Source organism: Gekko japonicus, unplaced genomic scaffold (assembly GCF_001447785.1).
Source record: "Gekko japonicus isolate JY-2015 unplaced genomic scaffold, Gekko_japonicus_V1.1 scaffold2106, whole genome shotgun sequence".
NCBI lineage: Eukaryota > Metazoa > Chordata > Lepidosauria > Squamata > Gekkonidae > Gekko > Gekko japonicus.
In genome coordinates, this window is record NW_015176039.1 from 19,518 (window position 1) to 36,835 (window position 17,318).

A 17,318-nucleotide genomic window follows, 5' to 3' on the forward strand; every position below is an offset into this window, starting at 1 on the left:
AATAAAATAAATTTGTTCTACCGCTTCAGACCAACACGGCTGACCACCTGGATACGATGGTTTCTGAAAAGACAAGATTCCTTACACTATGCTTAACAGATAAATCGCAAGACTCCTGCTTAGCAGGAAGTTCTACTAATTTTTTTTGCAAGGAAAACATTGCTGGATACATTTTCCATTTTGCTCACTTGACACTTCCGTTTCATGTCTGAAAAATCCAAATGAAAATCCCACGGTGTCCTTAGTGTTGCCTTTATTTCCAGTAAGTACTGGACATTCAAATTCACTAGAATACGAGAAGAGATATACTGAAATCCTTTACTGAGGGAAACAACTCAACCCTTCCGTCATTGCCTCAGGTATCGAAATCTCATGAGGGAGACCTAAGTTATTCTTGTGTATTTCCTTGGTGGTACCAGTTCTTCTAAAATTGCCCCAGTTCACTTTAAGACTATTGTGTTTCACCATTTCTTCTTGGCATGGGGATAAAGAAAAACACCATCATTAAATGGTATTTTAATGGTACTAGATTTATGGGGCAAAATCTCCCCACCACAAATAGTAAGTAAAAGATACAGAAAAGGGTATTTCCCCCCCCTGAAAGTGTTTCCAGAAATGGGTGTTCCACAATGAGTTAGAGGAAACTGGCCCTCGTGTAGCTTTCCTACAATTCAGCCATATCTGTTTTCACACTTAGGAACATACCTGCACTTACGGAAAAAAGCTGCTGAGAAAAACTCTGTTTTCAAAGGATTTGTTTGTTTGTTTTAAAGCCAGCGTAAATTTCCATTGAAAGGCCATAAGAAATGACATTTCAGAGTAACAATTAACCACCTTTATCCTTAGGTAAAAATGCATTTTCCAATGTACCAACAAATTTTTGTCTCATTTGTGCTTTGAAAGACCGATACCATTCCATGAGCCTTTTTCTTCTTTGAATCTTTTGTTGCAATGTCATATTTTGCTCTTGTTCTAAAACAGCAGGGAGTTCTTTCCAGTTTTTAATAAAGATGAAGGGGGCTCCCGTAGTCTTTAATAACTGCAGTGGAGCGTTGTGGTTGACAGACGAATTCCCACAATTTCCTGGTGTCATGACATCTTCCACAACGGGGACAGAGCCGAACGAACACGCCTCATAAATTCTGTAACATTCCGTATTTACACCCACAGGGCATAACGTGAGATCGCTCTGGAGCAGTGCGTCTTGATATTTCTGAAGGCTTTCATTGGTTTCTTGAGGCCACCACCTGGGAATAGAAGAGGGGACTGAAAATATACTTCTCTTCAAATGATGCATACAGCAAAAGATCCTAATTAGTCTCAGGATTTAATCCTAAAACAGTATCTAACAGCGCTCTGAATTTCAGAAATCAGTATCTCAAGCAGTTTCTCAATATTTAGAGAGAAGCTGTAATGATTCCTTGTTTTATGAGTGTGTGCGTGCCTTTAAATGCTTGGTTGGAGTGCATGGTTAGTAGACTAGAGTGATTGAGAGAGACCAATGTTGTGTCAAAACAAACAAAAAGTAAAGGAAAAAAGACTGTGTGTGTGATACATTTGATAGACATATTTTCAAGTCCCTTTATCCAAGCTACTTACAGAATAACCAACCTCATATTTTGTTCTTACTTCAATAAATCATCTTTTGTTCAAGTTTATCCCCGAATTTAGTTCTGTCTTTCCTCAGGACCACATAGATCCCTGAAAAGCCCTGACTCTAAGTCACCTTACCAGCAAATGAAACAGAGAGGAGGTTTGGAAATCCTTAAATTCCTGGTGGCAGCCGAATCTACCCCGTTTACAAAAGCAAAGAGCACATTTAAAGGGAAAACCAGTCCTCCCTAAAGAGAGGACGCCACAGAAGCATACCTAGAGGGCAAAGAAATTCCACTCATAGTACTGACCTTTAAAGCCCTATGCGGCCAGGGACCAACATACCTACAGGACCGTCTCTCCCCGTATGTGCCCCGGAGAGCTTTACACTCTGCAGAGCAACCTCTACTGGTAGTCCCCAGCCCGAAAGACATCCACTTAACCTCGACGAGGGCAGGGATTTCTCTGCCCCAGCCCCAACCTGGTGGAACATGGTCCCAGTTTGGTGTAGTGGTTAAGTGTGCGGATTCTAATCTGGGAGAACGGGCTTTGATTCCCCACTCCTCCACTTGCAGCTGCTGGTGTGACCTTGGGTCAGTGACAAGTTATTTCAGAGCTGTTCTCTCAAGGACTGTTCTGGAAAGAGCTCTCTCAGATGGGCCCCACCTACCTCACAGGGTGTCTGTTGTGGGGAGGGGAAGGGAGAGCCGCTCTGAGACGCCGAGTGAAGGGCGGGGTATAAATCCAATCTCTTCTTCTTCTTCAGTTGAAATTGGGGCCCTGCGGATCTACTACAATTCCGCAGGGCCTGTAGAACGGAGCTGTTCCGCCAGGCCTTTGGCCGGGGTGGCAGTCGTCCAAACATACCGGCCCCCACCGCTGCAGTGCTTGCATTGCTCAAACAATTTGCCCTACTCACAGAGGCCAACAGAACATCATTGCAGGAGACACTACGAATCTGCCTTGGCTAGCGGCTATCGATCTGACTGGACTGAAACTCAACGACAAATTTTATCTTTTCATGTAAATTTTGTTTGTTCCTATTTAAACTCTGGTGTCTTATTGTTATTATGTTGTTGATGGAAATGCTGTGACCCGCCCCGAGCCCGCTTGCGGTTAGACAGCCATAAAGAAACACCGTGATAGAACAAAACACACTTCTACTAATATGTACTTGCATCTTCGTATATTGATTTACTTGCAATAAGGACTCTAGTATATCTTATACACATACAAAAACCTAAAGTGCATTGTATCAACTAATAGAAAAGTCCACAGCTACAAAGACCTATTCCAACGCTGTAGACTATCTTGCTCCTGACAAAGGACTGATGAAAGTTGCGAACGTCATAAATGATGAACGATGCAGCAGGCTGTATATTCTCCACAAAGAGTAATTCAACATACAATATGACAATATTGTTATTCAGTTCCAGGAAAATATGTCTGCCTGAAGAAGGATTTGTCAAAACGCACAATTTTTGCCGAGGAGGCGTGTTGCTTGCTTTGACGCTTGCTGAAACACTTTGTGTGGGAAATACAACCGCCTGCTGCATTTCTCATGCCTCCTTTGATGCCTGCTGAAGTACTCTTTGTGGAGAATATAGCAGCCTGCTGCATCTTTCATCATTTACGACTGTTGCAACTTTCATCAGTTCTTTATCAGGAGCAAGAGAGTCTATGGTGTTGGAATAGGTCTTTGTAGCTGTAGACTTTTCTATTAGTAGATACAATGTACTTTAGGTTTTTGTATGTGTATAAGATATACTAGACAGGAGCTGCGGTGGCTCAAGTGGTTAAGACGCTGAACTGCAGGCTGTGGAAGGTCGGTAGTTCAGCGGTTCGAGACCCAGGTGCCGCATGACGGAGTGAGCTCCCGTCTCTAGTTCCAGCTCCTGCCAACCTAGCAGTTCGAAAGCAAGAAATTGTATTGATTAGGGTTTATTCCAGGATATTATGAAGGAAATTAAGAATTTACAATACCGAGCTGGATTAAGACGCTGACACCTCCTTTAAATATAGGATTACATCTGAGGAAGACTGTCAAGTTGAAATGAGTTCACAACCAGGTACTCATTATGTTGGACTAGGTGGACTTTTTTACAATATTGTATAAGTGAGAATGTTGGACAAATTGTTGCAATTTTGTAAAGTTTTAGAAAAGCAATGTAAATCTTATAAATGTTGTTCATAACCCTAGATATAAGTCTAATAAATCAAATCGAATTGCGTTTGAGTGCACATTATGTCAAACTGTGCACATATTCCATTTTTGGTCTTGGCCCCAAGATTTCTGTGAACGCTCTCCTTTTGCTTGTTGAAATCTATTCCGCATAATTTGTTGACGTGTTCTACTGGAACGGTAGCAACCTACGAACATTCTTTTGGTGGTGAACTATAGTACTCACTCTTCTCTGGCAGAAATCCAACACATTTTATCCAGCCCGCTTTGCCTCAGGACTTGCATTAGGATCTCTCTGGAAGAGTTTTTATAAATCGTTCCTAAAAAGTTACACTGGTACGACCGTGGATTGTGAAGCATCGACCAGCTGGGTTCCACCACAGGAAAATTTCTGTACCTGTAATTGTAAAGAAAAACAGCAGGTAGGATGGCTTGCTTAAATGAAAAGCGAATGCACTGGTTTTGAGCTATTTGTACATTCAGGGTGCAATGTGCCATGCTTGATCTACAGTGCAATCTTATGCACTTCTAAATACATTAAAGTCACTGGGTGTCAGAAACCCGGTTAAATCAGTTCTCAACAACAGCCAGTCTGTAGGAAGCTAACTTTATTGAGATCGTTGATAGATACCATTCTGGAAAAGTCCTTTGTCAGAACTAATGATGATCACAAGAAGGTTACAGATATAGTGGTTTCAAGGAGAAGCAATAAAGTTCAGGACCCAATCACCCCACAGTATTCGCCCGCCAGAACTAACAGCTGACTACCCCCCCATTAAACACGCATTCGTCTCGGAGCATCCCTCCCGCCAAAACTAACAGTTGCCTATCCCCCAGACACGTAGCCTCTATATCACAAGGAAACAGAATAAAAAACAAGTAAGACGCTGGGACATTTGGCTCCACCAGGGGTCATTTCGTAGGAAAAAGAGGTGCAGGGGCTCATTAGCATAACTCATTTGCATAGGCCACACCCCCTGACATCACTAGAAGTGTGTCAGAAGGCAACACCCACCGCTCAGGCTCCACTGGACTGTTTTGGATTGCTAGCTATTGGGGGGGGGTCGCAGAGGAGGGAGAGCTTGTACCTGAATAAAACTTGGTCTTAAAGGTGCCACTGGACTGTTTTGGATTGCTAGCTATTGGGTGGTGGTGGGGAACGTGCATATCTGTCCTCGCAGAGGAGGGAGAGCTTGTACCTGAATAAAACTTGGTCTTAAAGGTGCCACTGGACTGTTTTGGATTGCTAGCTATTGGGTGGTGGTGGGGAACGTGCAGATCTGTCCTCGCAGAGGAGGGAGAGCTTGTACCTGAATAGAACTTGGTCTTAAAGGTGCCACTGGACTGTTTTGGATTGCTAGCTATTGGGAGGGGGAACGCGCAGATCTGTCCTCACAGAGGAGGGAGAGCTTGTACCTGAATAAAACCTGACCAAGGGTCTGGGAGGGGGGCTCTGCAACTTACCTGGCTTCTTCTTGCTCTGACTGAGGGCTGCTGGGAGCAGGGGGTGGGGCTTATTGCATGTGCCCGCCCCCTGGGCTCTTTACTGCCGGAGCTCCGCTCCTGTGCGCTCCTGCAGGAAATGACCCCTGGGCTCCACATCAAAGAGAGGGGAACCCCTCTCTCCATGGCAGGCGAGCTGTAAAATTCACGGGAGAGCCTGACAGTGGGTTTAGAAGAATGCGATTCTGTTTAGGATCGCCCTTTTAGTGGCTCGCCCTCTACCCCAACTTACCAGTGTTTCCCCCCCACCCTCTTCAACCGTTCTCCGTGTTCCCCCACTGTCATTTTCTTCAGTCTTCCCCTTGCTGATCTATATTCACCTTCTTGTCGTCATTATACAGCTGATTTTGGCTTTCACTCCTTCGGAGTTGACTTCCTACTTCGCCGAGTTAAGTGTGCCCTGCTGAAAGGATGTGGCAACCGGAGATGGGTGCGAACTGGCTCACGAGCTAAAATTCGGGCCAAACTTGGGCCGGTTCGGAGCTCGGGAATCGACGGAGCACCGAGTCAAGTCCAAGGTTTTGGTTTTGACCTTTAAGGCCTTGAGCGGTCTGGGACCGGCGTATCTGCGGGACCTCCTCCTCCGTTACACCCCCCAGGAGAGCATCACGCTCTTCACAGAACAGCCTGGTGGCAGTCCCTGGCCCTAGAGACGTCAGGCCATCCTCGACCACCGCCTGGGCCTTTTTGGCCCTGGCCCCAACCTCGTGGCACTACCCTCGGCCAAATAACATCAGGGCCCTGTGGGATCTTATGCAGTTCTGCAGGGCCCGTAAGCCAGACAGGAACGGTCGACATCATGGCTGGCACCCTACCTGGATCCCTATTCCTTATGGAACTTATTCTCCCCCTGTAGTTGCGGAGCATGCACAGACCAGATATGGGAGGGAACTGCAAAAATTCTTGCGGCTTGCTTTTAATTACGGTATACTGCTGGATATGGTTTTGGAATTTTGTACATCGCCTAGAGCCCCACCACTGTGGGGATAGGCAATTAATAAATGGAACATTATAATAAAGACGATGATGATGACGTTCGGGGAAGGCGCATTCCCTGAACATTTACCAGACTTTTGGCTGGTTTGGCTCGGCTGTTCGGGGCCAGTCGTTTAAATCTAGCAGCTGAGCTGTGCCGGCCATTTAACCCTTCGTTTTTTCTACCTCCCCCGAGGCAGCAGGGAGCAAAACCGAAGGGTTAAATGGCTGTCAGCCATTTAAACCTAACAGCTCAGCTGTGTGGGGTCCGCTGTTCAGCTCTTAGGTTTAAATGGCTGGCAGTGGGAGCCATTTAACCCTTTGTTTGTTTCTTCCCTGTTGCTTCGAAGAGGGAAGCAAAACCGAAGGGTTAAATGGCTTGGAGCCATTTAAACCTAACAGCTTAGCTGTGTGGGCTCTTAGGTTTAAATGGCTGGCAGTGGGAGTCATTTAACCCTTTGTGCCCCCCCACTGCTTCGAAGAGGGGAGCAAAACCAAAGGGTTAAATAAAGTCCTTTCCCGGGCGAGCCCCACTCCCCCTTTCTCTCGGCTGCAGCAAGCCACAGCCGGGAGAAAGGGGGAACCGAACTCGCCGGACTGGTTTGGGTGGGGCCTGTTTGGTTTGGGGTTCACGGGCTGCTCCGAACCCCAAATCGAACTGCCTTTTTTAGGATCGTGCCCATGCCTAGGGCAACCAGGTCAAGTTTAAATGAAACTCTTTCTTTTAAAAATTAACCCTTAATTCAATAATGCATTTGGCCTTCATTTTTATATTTTCTATAATGTAATCAGAAAAAGAAGAAGATGGGATTTATCCCCCAGCCTGCACTCAGAGAGGCTTACAATCTCCTTCCCTTCCCCTCCCCACAACAGACCCTGTGAGGTAGGTGGGGCTGAGAGAGCTCTTTCGAGGACTGCCCTTGAGAGAACAGCTCTGAGAGAACTTGTGACTGACCCAAGGTCACCCCAGCAGCTGCATGTGGAGGAGTGGGGAATCATACCTAGTTCTCCCAGATTAGAGTCTGCGCTCCTGACCACTACACCAAACTGGCAGAAACTACAGAAAACCAGCAGTCTTAATTATAATTTAGTGCTACAGCCTGCTTGATTTTGATTTGGAACACAAATCACACGAAGCCTTCCAAATGCATTCTGTCTTAATTAACTGTAGGTTTGAGTAAACAGACACAGCAAACAGAAAGGCAGTACATAAACGTAATAAAAATAACGTTTTAAAAACATATCCCTGATTGTATCAAGCACTTACGTGGCTACTCCCAAAGGCCACTGGAAGATATCTTCTTCGTTCACCAAGGGGCTGTCATAGACCAAGAAAAGCAATTCCACAAACCCTCCGTAGCTTTTCAAATATGGGTAAATCCATTCGTTTCTGCACTGTTCGCTGCCGAGCAACACAACCGCAAGGTGCAGCAGCTTGTGAGTTTGTATTAATGTCTGTGCATAATGAAGCCACTGAGTGGCGTAAGAGATCTTTCCTTCCTCTCGGCCATTCAGCACTAGAACCACATTGGAAGATTCTACGGAGAAGTACCCGGGGACTACAGATGGACCGGTGATGAAGCTGTGAAAAACAACAGCAGGATCACAATGATAAAAAACACAACAGAACCGACCAGAGAGGCATTTCATATCAACACAGCTGTTGCTGGACTGTTGTTTGGTTGGTTGTGCTTAGGGGTTGTGCTCTACGTCTTGTTCTCTGAAACACCAAAGCATTGTACAGTTTCTCCGGCAGATATGGAGTCTGCCAATGTAAATTCTTCTTGTTTTGTATTTTTTTTTGGGGGGGGGTCATATGTGCATGTGTCTGTGTGCATGTGAGTACATCTGGAGGTCATGGCGACCTCTGGTGACTGACCCCTGCTGGGGGCCGGGAAGAGATTCAAAGAGGTGGCTGAAAAGAAGAAGAAGAAGAGGAGGAGGAGGAGGAGGAGATTGGATTTATACCCCACCCTTCACTTGGGAGTCTCAGAGCGGCTTACAAACTCCTTTCCCTTCCCCTCCCCACAACAGACACCCTGTGAGGCAGGTGGGGCTGAGAGAGCTCTGAGAGAACTGCCCTTGAGAGAACAGCTCTGAGAGAACTGTGACTGACCCAAGAAGAAGGAGAAGGAGGAGGAGATTGGATTTATACCCTGGCCCTTCACTACCCGAAGGAGTCTCAGAGCGGCTTACAAACTCCTTTCCCTCCCCCTCCCCACAACAGACACCCTGTGAGGCAGGTGGGGCTGAGAGAGCTCTTGACAGAAACCGATCTTCTTCAAGAACACAGCTGTGCCAAAACTGTGGCTTGCCCAAGGTCATCCAGCAGCTGAGAATGGAGGAGTGGGGAATCAAACCCGGTTCTCCCAGATGAGAATCTGCGCACCTAACCACGACACCAAACTGGCTCTCCAGCAGCCAATGGGATCATTTATTGGAAAAGAAAAGGAAATGTCTAGGAATAACAAATGATACGGTGAAGATTACAGAGACCAAAGAAATAAATTGGTTAATTAAAATGCGTATTAAGAAATTGGATATTAATAGCACATCTGCCTGCCCCCTCCTCCCGCCTCTGGTATTCCCTGGAGGTCTCTCATCCAAGTACTTGCCAGGGTCGACCCTGCTTAGCTTCTGAGATCTGACAAGATCAGGCTTGCCTGGGCTATCCAGGTCAGGGTGCCAATGTCCATTCTTAATGGCCTAACCAGTGTTCCCTCTAAGCAGAGTTAGTGTGAGCTAGACTCAAAGGTTTTTAGCCTCCTGCTCACACATTTTTGTCTCAGCTCAGGAAGGATGGCTCCAGAGCAAACTAATTTATGCAATCACCAAATGGCTCGCTCACAGCTTTAGTGCCAGTAGCTCGCAAAGTAGAATTTTTGCTCACCAGACTCCACAGCTTAGAGGGAACATTGGGCCTAACCCTAAAATTTGCCATGCAGGCATAAATGCATGGTGTGTGTGTGTGTGTATGCACCGCTTGCTGCACAGGCACATACCACACCGTACTGCAAGCTAAACACTCCAGGAGGAATCACCCAAAATTGCCTCCCTCCTTGCACGTGTGGACCTTTTCAACAGGAACCCAACGCCAGCGTCTACAACCCTGTTCTTACCGCAGTCCCTTTTGCCCTCTCCATCCTAATGCTCTGCTATCTAGAAAGTGGCATGCTTTTAATACAGTGTCTGCTTTTCCTGTATCTAGGGGGCACACGGCAGACAATGCAAGAAGAATCCTGTCTACCATATTGGCTCTTCCATGAAAATTATGTTTGCAAAATTCCATTCATGTACAGAGTTAACATTCACAAGGCTGTGGTCTAAGTGGCGAAGTGGCATCGCACAACCAGTACCTGAAGAATGACGTCCCCACTTTTAGTCTTCCTTCTCTCCACTGGGCTGACACATCTGCAGGCTCAAGCGGACTTTCAAAGATATGCTGCCACAGGTAAAGGCCTATGAAAACATCACTGGCAATTCAATAATTAGGGACACTTATTTATTATTTTGATTCTCCTCCCCACAATAGACACCCAGGGAGGTAGGTGAGAGAGCTCTGAGAGAACTGCCCTGGAGAGAACAGCTCTGAGAGAACTTGTGACTGACCCAAGGCCACCCAGCTGGCTGCATGCGGAGGAGCAGGGAATCACACCCAGTTCTCCCAGATTAGAGTCCGCGCGCCTAACCACGACACCAAACTGGCTCTCCAGCAGCCAATGGGATCATTTATTGGAAAAGAAAAGGAAATGTCTAGGAATAACAAATGATACGGTTAAGATTACAGAGACCAAAGAAATAAATTGGTTAATTAAAGTGCGTATTAAGAAACTGGATATTAATAGTACATCTGCCTGAGCTCGTAGGGAATGCTCGGTAGGTATCTTATTTGGGTATTGCCTTTCTGATGCAACTGCCGGAGTATTTTTACCGTCTGACCATACCAACGCTCAGAAGAGCTTTCACTATGGCAAAGAGGAATGCCCTTCCTCCGGCAGGTTTTGGAGGGCAGATATAAAAAACAACGTCACATTTAAACAGAACTCTGTGCAGGGGAGGGCATGGTAAAAATCCCAAAATCAATAAAGACAAAATAAAACTTGTAGATGCTCATGATGAGACAAAGTTGAAACTATTGAACATATGATCATGGGGTGTCCTCTATTTGACATGCCTGAGGGCTTTAAATAAATAAAGCATTTGACGGTACGAAGGCATGGGTGATGTGGCTATTATTGGACATAAACGATCCTGTTACTTCTTCTCTGGCAAAATTTTACAGGGGCAATAATTGAATATCAGAATCATAATACTTAGTAAGGCATTGTTTTGTTTTGTTTTCTGCTCAAGGATGTTGCTGTATGAGCAGTGATCGATAGATAATTAGATAGATAATTAGATAGATAGAAAATTAGATAGATAGAAAGACAGACAGACTGACATTGCTTTAACTCATATAAGTAGCACCATAATAACAGATACAGCAGTACGATAGATAGATAGATAGATAGATAGATAGATAGATAGATAGATATAGTATCCAATATAATTAAATTTTGAACAAGTATAACAAATGTTATGCCCTATTGCCCAAGAGAAACTGATAATTAACACCCATAATCCTAAAGTTAACGGGATTTACTTCTAGACAAGTGCGCTTAAGATCACAGCCCATGATGTTAAATCCTAAACATATTTATTAGAAAGTAAGAAGAAGCAGCGATTGGATTTACACCCCGCCCTTCACTTGGAGTCTCAGTGGCTTACAATCTCCTTTCCTTTCCCCTCCCCAAAACAGACACCCTGTGAGGTAGGTGGGGCTGAGAGAGCTCTTTCGAGGACTGCTTGTGAGAGAACTACGGCTTGCCCAAGGTCATCCAACAGCTGCAAGTGGAGGACAGGGGAATCAAATCCACTTCTCCCAGATTAGAGTCTGCGCACTTAACCACTACACCAATTCTACTGAACTCAAAAGGACCATACTAAACCTGTTCTCGCTGAAATCAGGAGCAGAAATACTTCAGAAGCAGCGCTCATATTACTGTGTGCAAATACGTACCAATAGCAGCTTTCCCCCAGATTTGTACTCTGAGGTCTGTTGGTTCCTGTCGCAGTTTCTTCTCTTTTAAAAGCTGCAGACTACTGGCAGAGTTCTGTTGCAAACTATTTTTCTCATCGACTTCCCAAGGGTTCCAGTCTTCCGCTTCCAAAATAAAATGCCCTGAGTATAAAAGATGGAGACTTCTTTGCATGGGTTGCTGAGAGATTAACTAGAGAACTCTAAACATTCCAGATTGCATCCCCCACAGTGCATACCTTGCTAACAGTGTTAAGAATACTACTTTTACAAACACATACCAAGAAGCCAGGGCCAGTCATGATGCTCTGTAATGTGTTTCTTCAGTGATCAGTTCCCCTCCCCATTCTTTCCAGCTCATAGAGTCAGAGTTGGAAGGGGCCATAGAGGCCATCTAGCCAAACCCCCTGCTCAATGCAGGATCCGCCTAAAGGTAAAGGTAAAGGTTCCCTTGCTCGAAAGCCAGTCGAATCCGACTCTAGGGTTGCGGTGCTCATCTCCGTTTCAAAGCCGAAGAGCCAGCGCTGTCCGAAGACGTTTCCGTGGTCATGTGGCCGGCATGACTAAACACCAAGGCGCACAGAACGCTGTTACCTTCCCACCGAAGTGGTCCCTATTTATCTACTTGCAATTTCTTGCTTTCGAACTGCTAGGTTGGCAGGAGCTGGAACTAGAGACAGGAGCTCACCCTGTCTTGCGGCACACTCGGGTCTCGAACCGCTGAACTACTGACCTTCCACAGGATCCGCCTAGAGCAGGGGTTTCAAACTCATTTGTTATAAGGGCCGGATCTGACATAAATGAGACCTTGTTGGGCCAGACCACGTGTGTCATAAAAGGTAATTCACAAAACCAAACAAGGACCCACGGTAAGTAGGAAAACCAACATACAACAAGTATCGTGCACAGATGATTATAACATATCATAAATAATTTTATATTTTTTGAAAAATATTTTTACAATAATTTGTACACATATAATAAATCATCTTAATCAAAAATATCAAACATCATCTCCAAGAATCTCAAAAGCTATTGTACAACCTTTAATAATAGTCCTCCTCTGTTAAATAAAGTTTCAAGAGGGAGGACTCCTTAAAGTCTCTTTATAACATGTGCTCGTGTCTTCCTCTTTAAGGAGTCCTCCCTCTTGAAACTTTATTTAACAGAGGAGGACTATTATTAAAGGTTGTACAATAACTTTTGAGATTCTTGGAGATGATTTTTGATATTTTTGATTAAGATGATTTATTATATATGTACAAATTATTGTAAACATATTTTTCAAAAAATATAAATTATTTATGATATGTTATAACCATCTGTGCACGGTACTAATGTTGTATGTTGGTTTTCATAAAAGGTAATGCCAGATAGCGGAGATATAAACTTTATAAAGGATACAAACACAGAGGGGTTTTTTTTTTACTTAAAATAAAAACATGCTTAAAACAGTAGCACTCTTGCAATGTTTTGTTTATTTAACAGTGTATGATAAGTGACACCTCTTTGCTCTGAATGACTGCATCAAAATGTCTGTGCTGTTGCAATCGGTACATCACCCCAAAAGATACTGCAAAGATGGACAAGAATTACAAAGGGGCTTGCTGGAAATGTAAAAAAGAAGATGGCACCTTTTATCATATGTGGTGAACTTGCAACAAGACAAAAAGATACTGGAAAAATATACATGAAGAAATTAAAAATATTTTTAAAACCAAATTCCTGATGAAACCAGAGACTATGTTACTGGGAATCCTACCAGATAATATAGATAGAACCACACAAGACCTACTTAGATATATATTGACAGCTGCCAGAGTAATATTTGCAATGAAATGGAAGCCGGAAGACTGTCCTACGATAGAGATCTGGAAAGAAAAACTAGCTGAGTATGCAATATTGGCAAAACTAACCAATTATATAAACAAAAGACCACTGAAAGAATTTCAGCAGAAATGGCAAGCTTATCACGCATACAATGGGAATAATTAACTTTTTAAAGTTCTGGAATCACCTAAATATCATATTAAAGGTGATGAAATTGATTATAGTTCCAATACTTTATTCTGTATTCCACTAGCAGTTAAATCATCAGGAAGAACAAAATTTGGATTTAGATAAACAATTAAGAAAATATTAAGGTTTTTACAATGATATACTTTTAGCACAGTAGCTCGTTCATTTGTTAAAGATGTAATTTCTTTTATCGTTAATCGATTCTTGCTAACCTTAGGAAAGCTCTTGTTTATTCTTTAACAGAGAATCTATCCCCAAATTCTGTAATATTGATGTTTTAATGTCTGCTTCTGTATTTGAAATATGTAATACATTTGGTAATCCATCTGACCTTTACTGTTGTACGTGACAACTCATAATATTTGACAAACCTGATGAATTTTTATTTTTCCCTCACCACCTTTCCCCCTTCTATATCCCACCTTTTTTCCTGAGAAAATAATTTTAATTTTTTTTAAAAAAACTCCCATTCTGTCCAATGGGCATTCCAGCATTTCCCATTGTTCCCAATGGGAAATTCTATCATTGTTTCAATACACACACACTCACACACCCCACACAACCAGTGTTCCCTCTAAGCTGAGTTAGTGTGAGCTAGGTCACAGTTTTTTAGCCTTTGGATCACACATTTTTTGTCTCAGCTCAGGAAGGATGGTTCCTGTTGTTGTTCAGTCGCCCATCCGAGTACCAGCTCGGCTTAGCTTCTGAGATCTGATGAAATACTTTGTTGTTGTTCAGCCGCATAGTCGAGTCTGACTCTTCGCGACCCCGTGGACCACATCATGCCAGACCTTCCTGTCCTCCATCGTCCTCCAGAGCTTGCTCAAATTCATATTCGTTGCATTGATAAAACTGTCTAACCATCTTATCCCGTGCCATCCCCGTCTTCTTTGACCTTCAATCTTTCCCAGCATCGGGGTCTTCTCCAATGAGGGCTCCCTTCTCATTTGGTGGCCAAAGTATTTGAGCATCAGCTTCGGTATCTGGCCTTCCAGGGAACAGTCAGGGTTGATTTTCTTTAGGATTGGCTGATTCGATCTCCTTGCAGTCCAAGGGACTCTCAAGAGTCTTCTCCGGCACCAGAATGCGAAAGAACAGCATTGTAATTCGAAAGGGTGGCTCCAGAGCAAACTAATGGATACCGCAGCCAAATCGCTCGCTCCCCACTTTAATGGCGGTAGCTCACAAAGTAGAATTTTTGCTCACAGAGATCCATAGCTTAGAGGGAGCATTGCACACAACACACACACACAACAGGAAGAAATGAAGAAAGGTTAAAGCACTTGGGGCTCTTTAGCTTGGAGACACGACAGCTGAGGGGTGACATGATCGAGGTTTATAAGATTATGCATGGGATAGAGCAGGTAGAGAAAGAGGTACTTTTCTCCCTTTGTCACAATACAAGAACTTGTGGGCACTCCATGAAATTGCTGAGCAGTTGGGTTAGAACAGATAAAAGGAAGTCCTTCTTCACTCAAAGAGTGATTCACACATGGAATCCACCGCCACAGGAGGTGGCGGCTACAAGCATGGACGGCTTCAAGAGGGGATTGGGTAAACTTATGGAGCAGAGGTCCATCAGGGGCTAATAGCCACAAGGTATAGATAGGAACTCTCAGGCTGGGACAAGTGATGCACTCTATTTTTGGTGCTGGGGGGGGGGGCAACAATGGGAGGGCTTCTAGTCTCCTGGCCCCACTGCTGGACCTCCTGAGGGCACCTGATATTTCTGACCCCTGTGTGACACAGACTGTTGGACTGGATGGGCCTTTGGCTGCTCTTCTTGTGTGTGTGTGTGTGTGTGTGTTTGTGTTTTGTGTGTGGGTTGCGTGCAATGCTCCCGCTAAGCTAGCTCACCGTTTTTAAGCCTCCGGCTCACGCATTTTTGTCCCAGCTCAGGAAGGAGGGCTCCAGAGCAAGCGAATTGATGCAGTACCCAATTGCTCACTCACAACTCGAATGTTGGTCGTTGGGTAGAGGGAGCATTGGTGTTGTGTGTGTGTGTGTGTGTGTGTGGCGTGCAATTCTCCCTCTAAGCCTGGATCCCTGTGAGCTGGAGGCTCAAAAACGGTGAGCTAGCTTAGCGGGAGCATTGCACACAACACACAGACACACACACAGGAAGAGCAGCCAGTGCCCTGCAGAAAAAAGCCCAGATGGGCATGCAAAGCACCTTCCTTTCTCCAAGGGCGTGGGGTGGGGGGGGGGGGCGAGGGACCGTCAGGCAGCTGCTCCGCATCCCCCAGGTGTGCCTTACCTGCCCGCCCCTGCTTCTCCCTCTGGCCGGCCCGGGCAGCTGCAGCCACAGCAGGAGGAGCGGCGCGGCGGGGCTTCAGGAAGACGCAGTAGGCGGCGTAGAGGGAGAAGAGCAAGTAGGCGGCCAGCAGCGCCGAGCAGAGCCGCTTGCGAGTCAGCCGCATCCTTCACCGCCGGCCGGGCGCCGCCATCGCGGTCTGCAGCCGCCGGGGGGGGGAGTGGGGCCAGGCGAAGGAGGGCTCTGGCGTCACACAACACCCCCCACCCCCGCGCTAGGAATGGGAGGAGCCGGGGAGGGGCGGAGCCTCTCGATGCAGGGGTGTGTGTGCAGAAGGCGTGGGAAGCAAAGGAGGGGAGCCCAGCTAGCTTGCAGGCTCTGGGTTGCCAGCTTTGGGTTGGGAAAGACCTGGAGATTTGGGGGGGTGGAGCCTAGGGAGGGTGGGGCTTGGGCACTGGCCCCGGGCTGAGGTCCCTGTCCACCTCCAGGCTTCATCCTCATTTATAGGGATGCCAGCCTCCAGGTGGGACCTGGGGATCCCCTGGAGGTACATCTGATCACCAGGCCGGGTGTTCCCCTCTAAGCCGAGTGAGTGTGAGCTAGCTCACAGATTTTTTTAGCCTCCAGCTCACACATCTCAGCCAGTTTGGTGTCGTGGTTAAGTGCCTGGACTCTAATCTGGGAGAACCGGGTGCGATTCCCCACGCCTCCACTTGCAGCTGCTGGATGACCTTGGGCAAGCCATGGTTCTGTCAGAGCTGTCCTTGAAAGAGAGCCGTTTCTGTCAGGAGCTCTCTCAGCCCCACCTACCTCACAGGGTGTCTGTTGGGGGAAGGGGAAGGGAAAGGAGTTTGTCAGCCGCTCTGAGACTCCCTTGGGTAGTGAAGGGCCGGGTATAAATCCAATCTTCTTCTTCTTCTTAGCTCAGGGAGGAGGGCTCCAGAGCAAACTCATTTATGCAACGGCCAAATGGCTCACTCACAACTTTTAATGCCACTGGCTCACCAAGTAGGATTCTTGCTCACAAGACTCCATAGCTTAGAGGGAGCATTGCACCAGACTGCAGAGATCGGTCCCCCCTGGAGAAAATGGATGCTTTGGAGGGTGGGCTCTCTGGCATTGGACCAACGCTCCCTCTAAGCTGTGGAGTCTTGTGAGCAAAAATTATCTTTGGTGAGCTACTGGTGTTAATGTTGAGAGCGAGCGATTTGGCTGCTGCATGAATCAGTTTGCTCTGGAGCCCTCCCTTCCTGAGCGCAGACAAAAAAATGTGAGCTGGAGGCTAAAAAATTGTGAGCTGGCTCACACTAACTGCATTGGACCTCACTGAGGTCCCTCCCTGTCTTTTGGTGTACACAGTTTGGTGTACACAATTTGGTGTGGTTAGTGTGCGGACTCTAATCTGGGAGAACCGGGTTTGATTCCCCACTCCTCCACTTGCACCTGCTGGATGACCTTGGGCAAGCCATAGTTCCGATATGAGCTGTTCTTGAAAAAGAGCAGTTTCTGTCAAGAGCTCTTTCAGCCCCACTTACCTCACAGGGTGTCTGTTGTGGGGAGGGGAAGGGGAAGTTCGTACGCCGCTCTGAGACACCTTTGGGTAGTGAAGGGCGGGGTATAAATCCAATCTCCTCCTCCTCCCCAGGTTTGATTCCCCACTCCTCCACTTGCAGCTGTTGGATGACCTTGGGCAAGTCATAGTTCTGTCAGAGCAG

At 45.9% G+C, this 17,318-nt stretch overlaps 1 protein-coding gene across 1 annotated transcript; it reads right to left on the bottom strand.

Moving 5' to 3' along the window:
* Window positions 1-239: 239 nt before the first annotated feature.
* On the bottom strand, window positions 240-15,814 carry TMEM5 (transmembrane protein 5). Its single transcript, XM_015426645.1, has 6 exons — window positions 15,607-15,814; window positions 11,313-11,474; window positions 9,610-9,712; window positions 7,521-7,835; window positions 4,002-4,172; window positions 240-1,247 (listed from the first exon to the last, which is right to left on the bottom strand). Exons 1-6 carry the CDS (start codon window positions 15,767-15,769, stop codon window positions 827-829), a joined length of 1,335 nt encoding a protein of 444 aa, XP_015282131.1. The 5' UTR covers window positions 15,770-15,814; the 3' UTR covers window positions 240-826.
* Window positions 15,815-17,318: the final 1,504 nt, after the last annotated feature.

Coding starts and splice junctions, on each gene's coding strand:
- TMEM5 (XM_015426645.1), bottom strand. CDS start 15,769: ATGCGGCTGACTCGCAAGCGGCTCTGCTCGGCGCTGCTGGCCGCCTAC. Junction 9,713..11,312: donor CTGGGGGAAAGCTGCTATTG/GTACGTATTTGC, acceptor ATGTTTTCATAG/GCCTTTACCTGTGGCAGCAT. Junction 1,248..4,001: donor TGGATTTCTGCCAGAGAAGA/GTGAGTACTATA, acceptor TTCTATTCCCAG/GTGGTGGCCTCAAGAAACCA.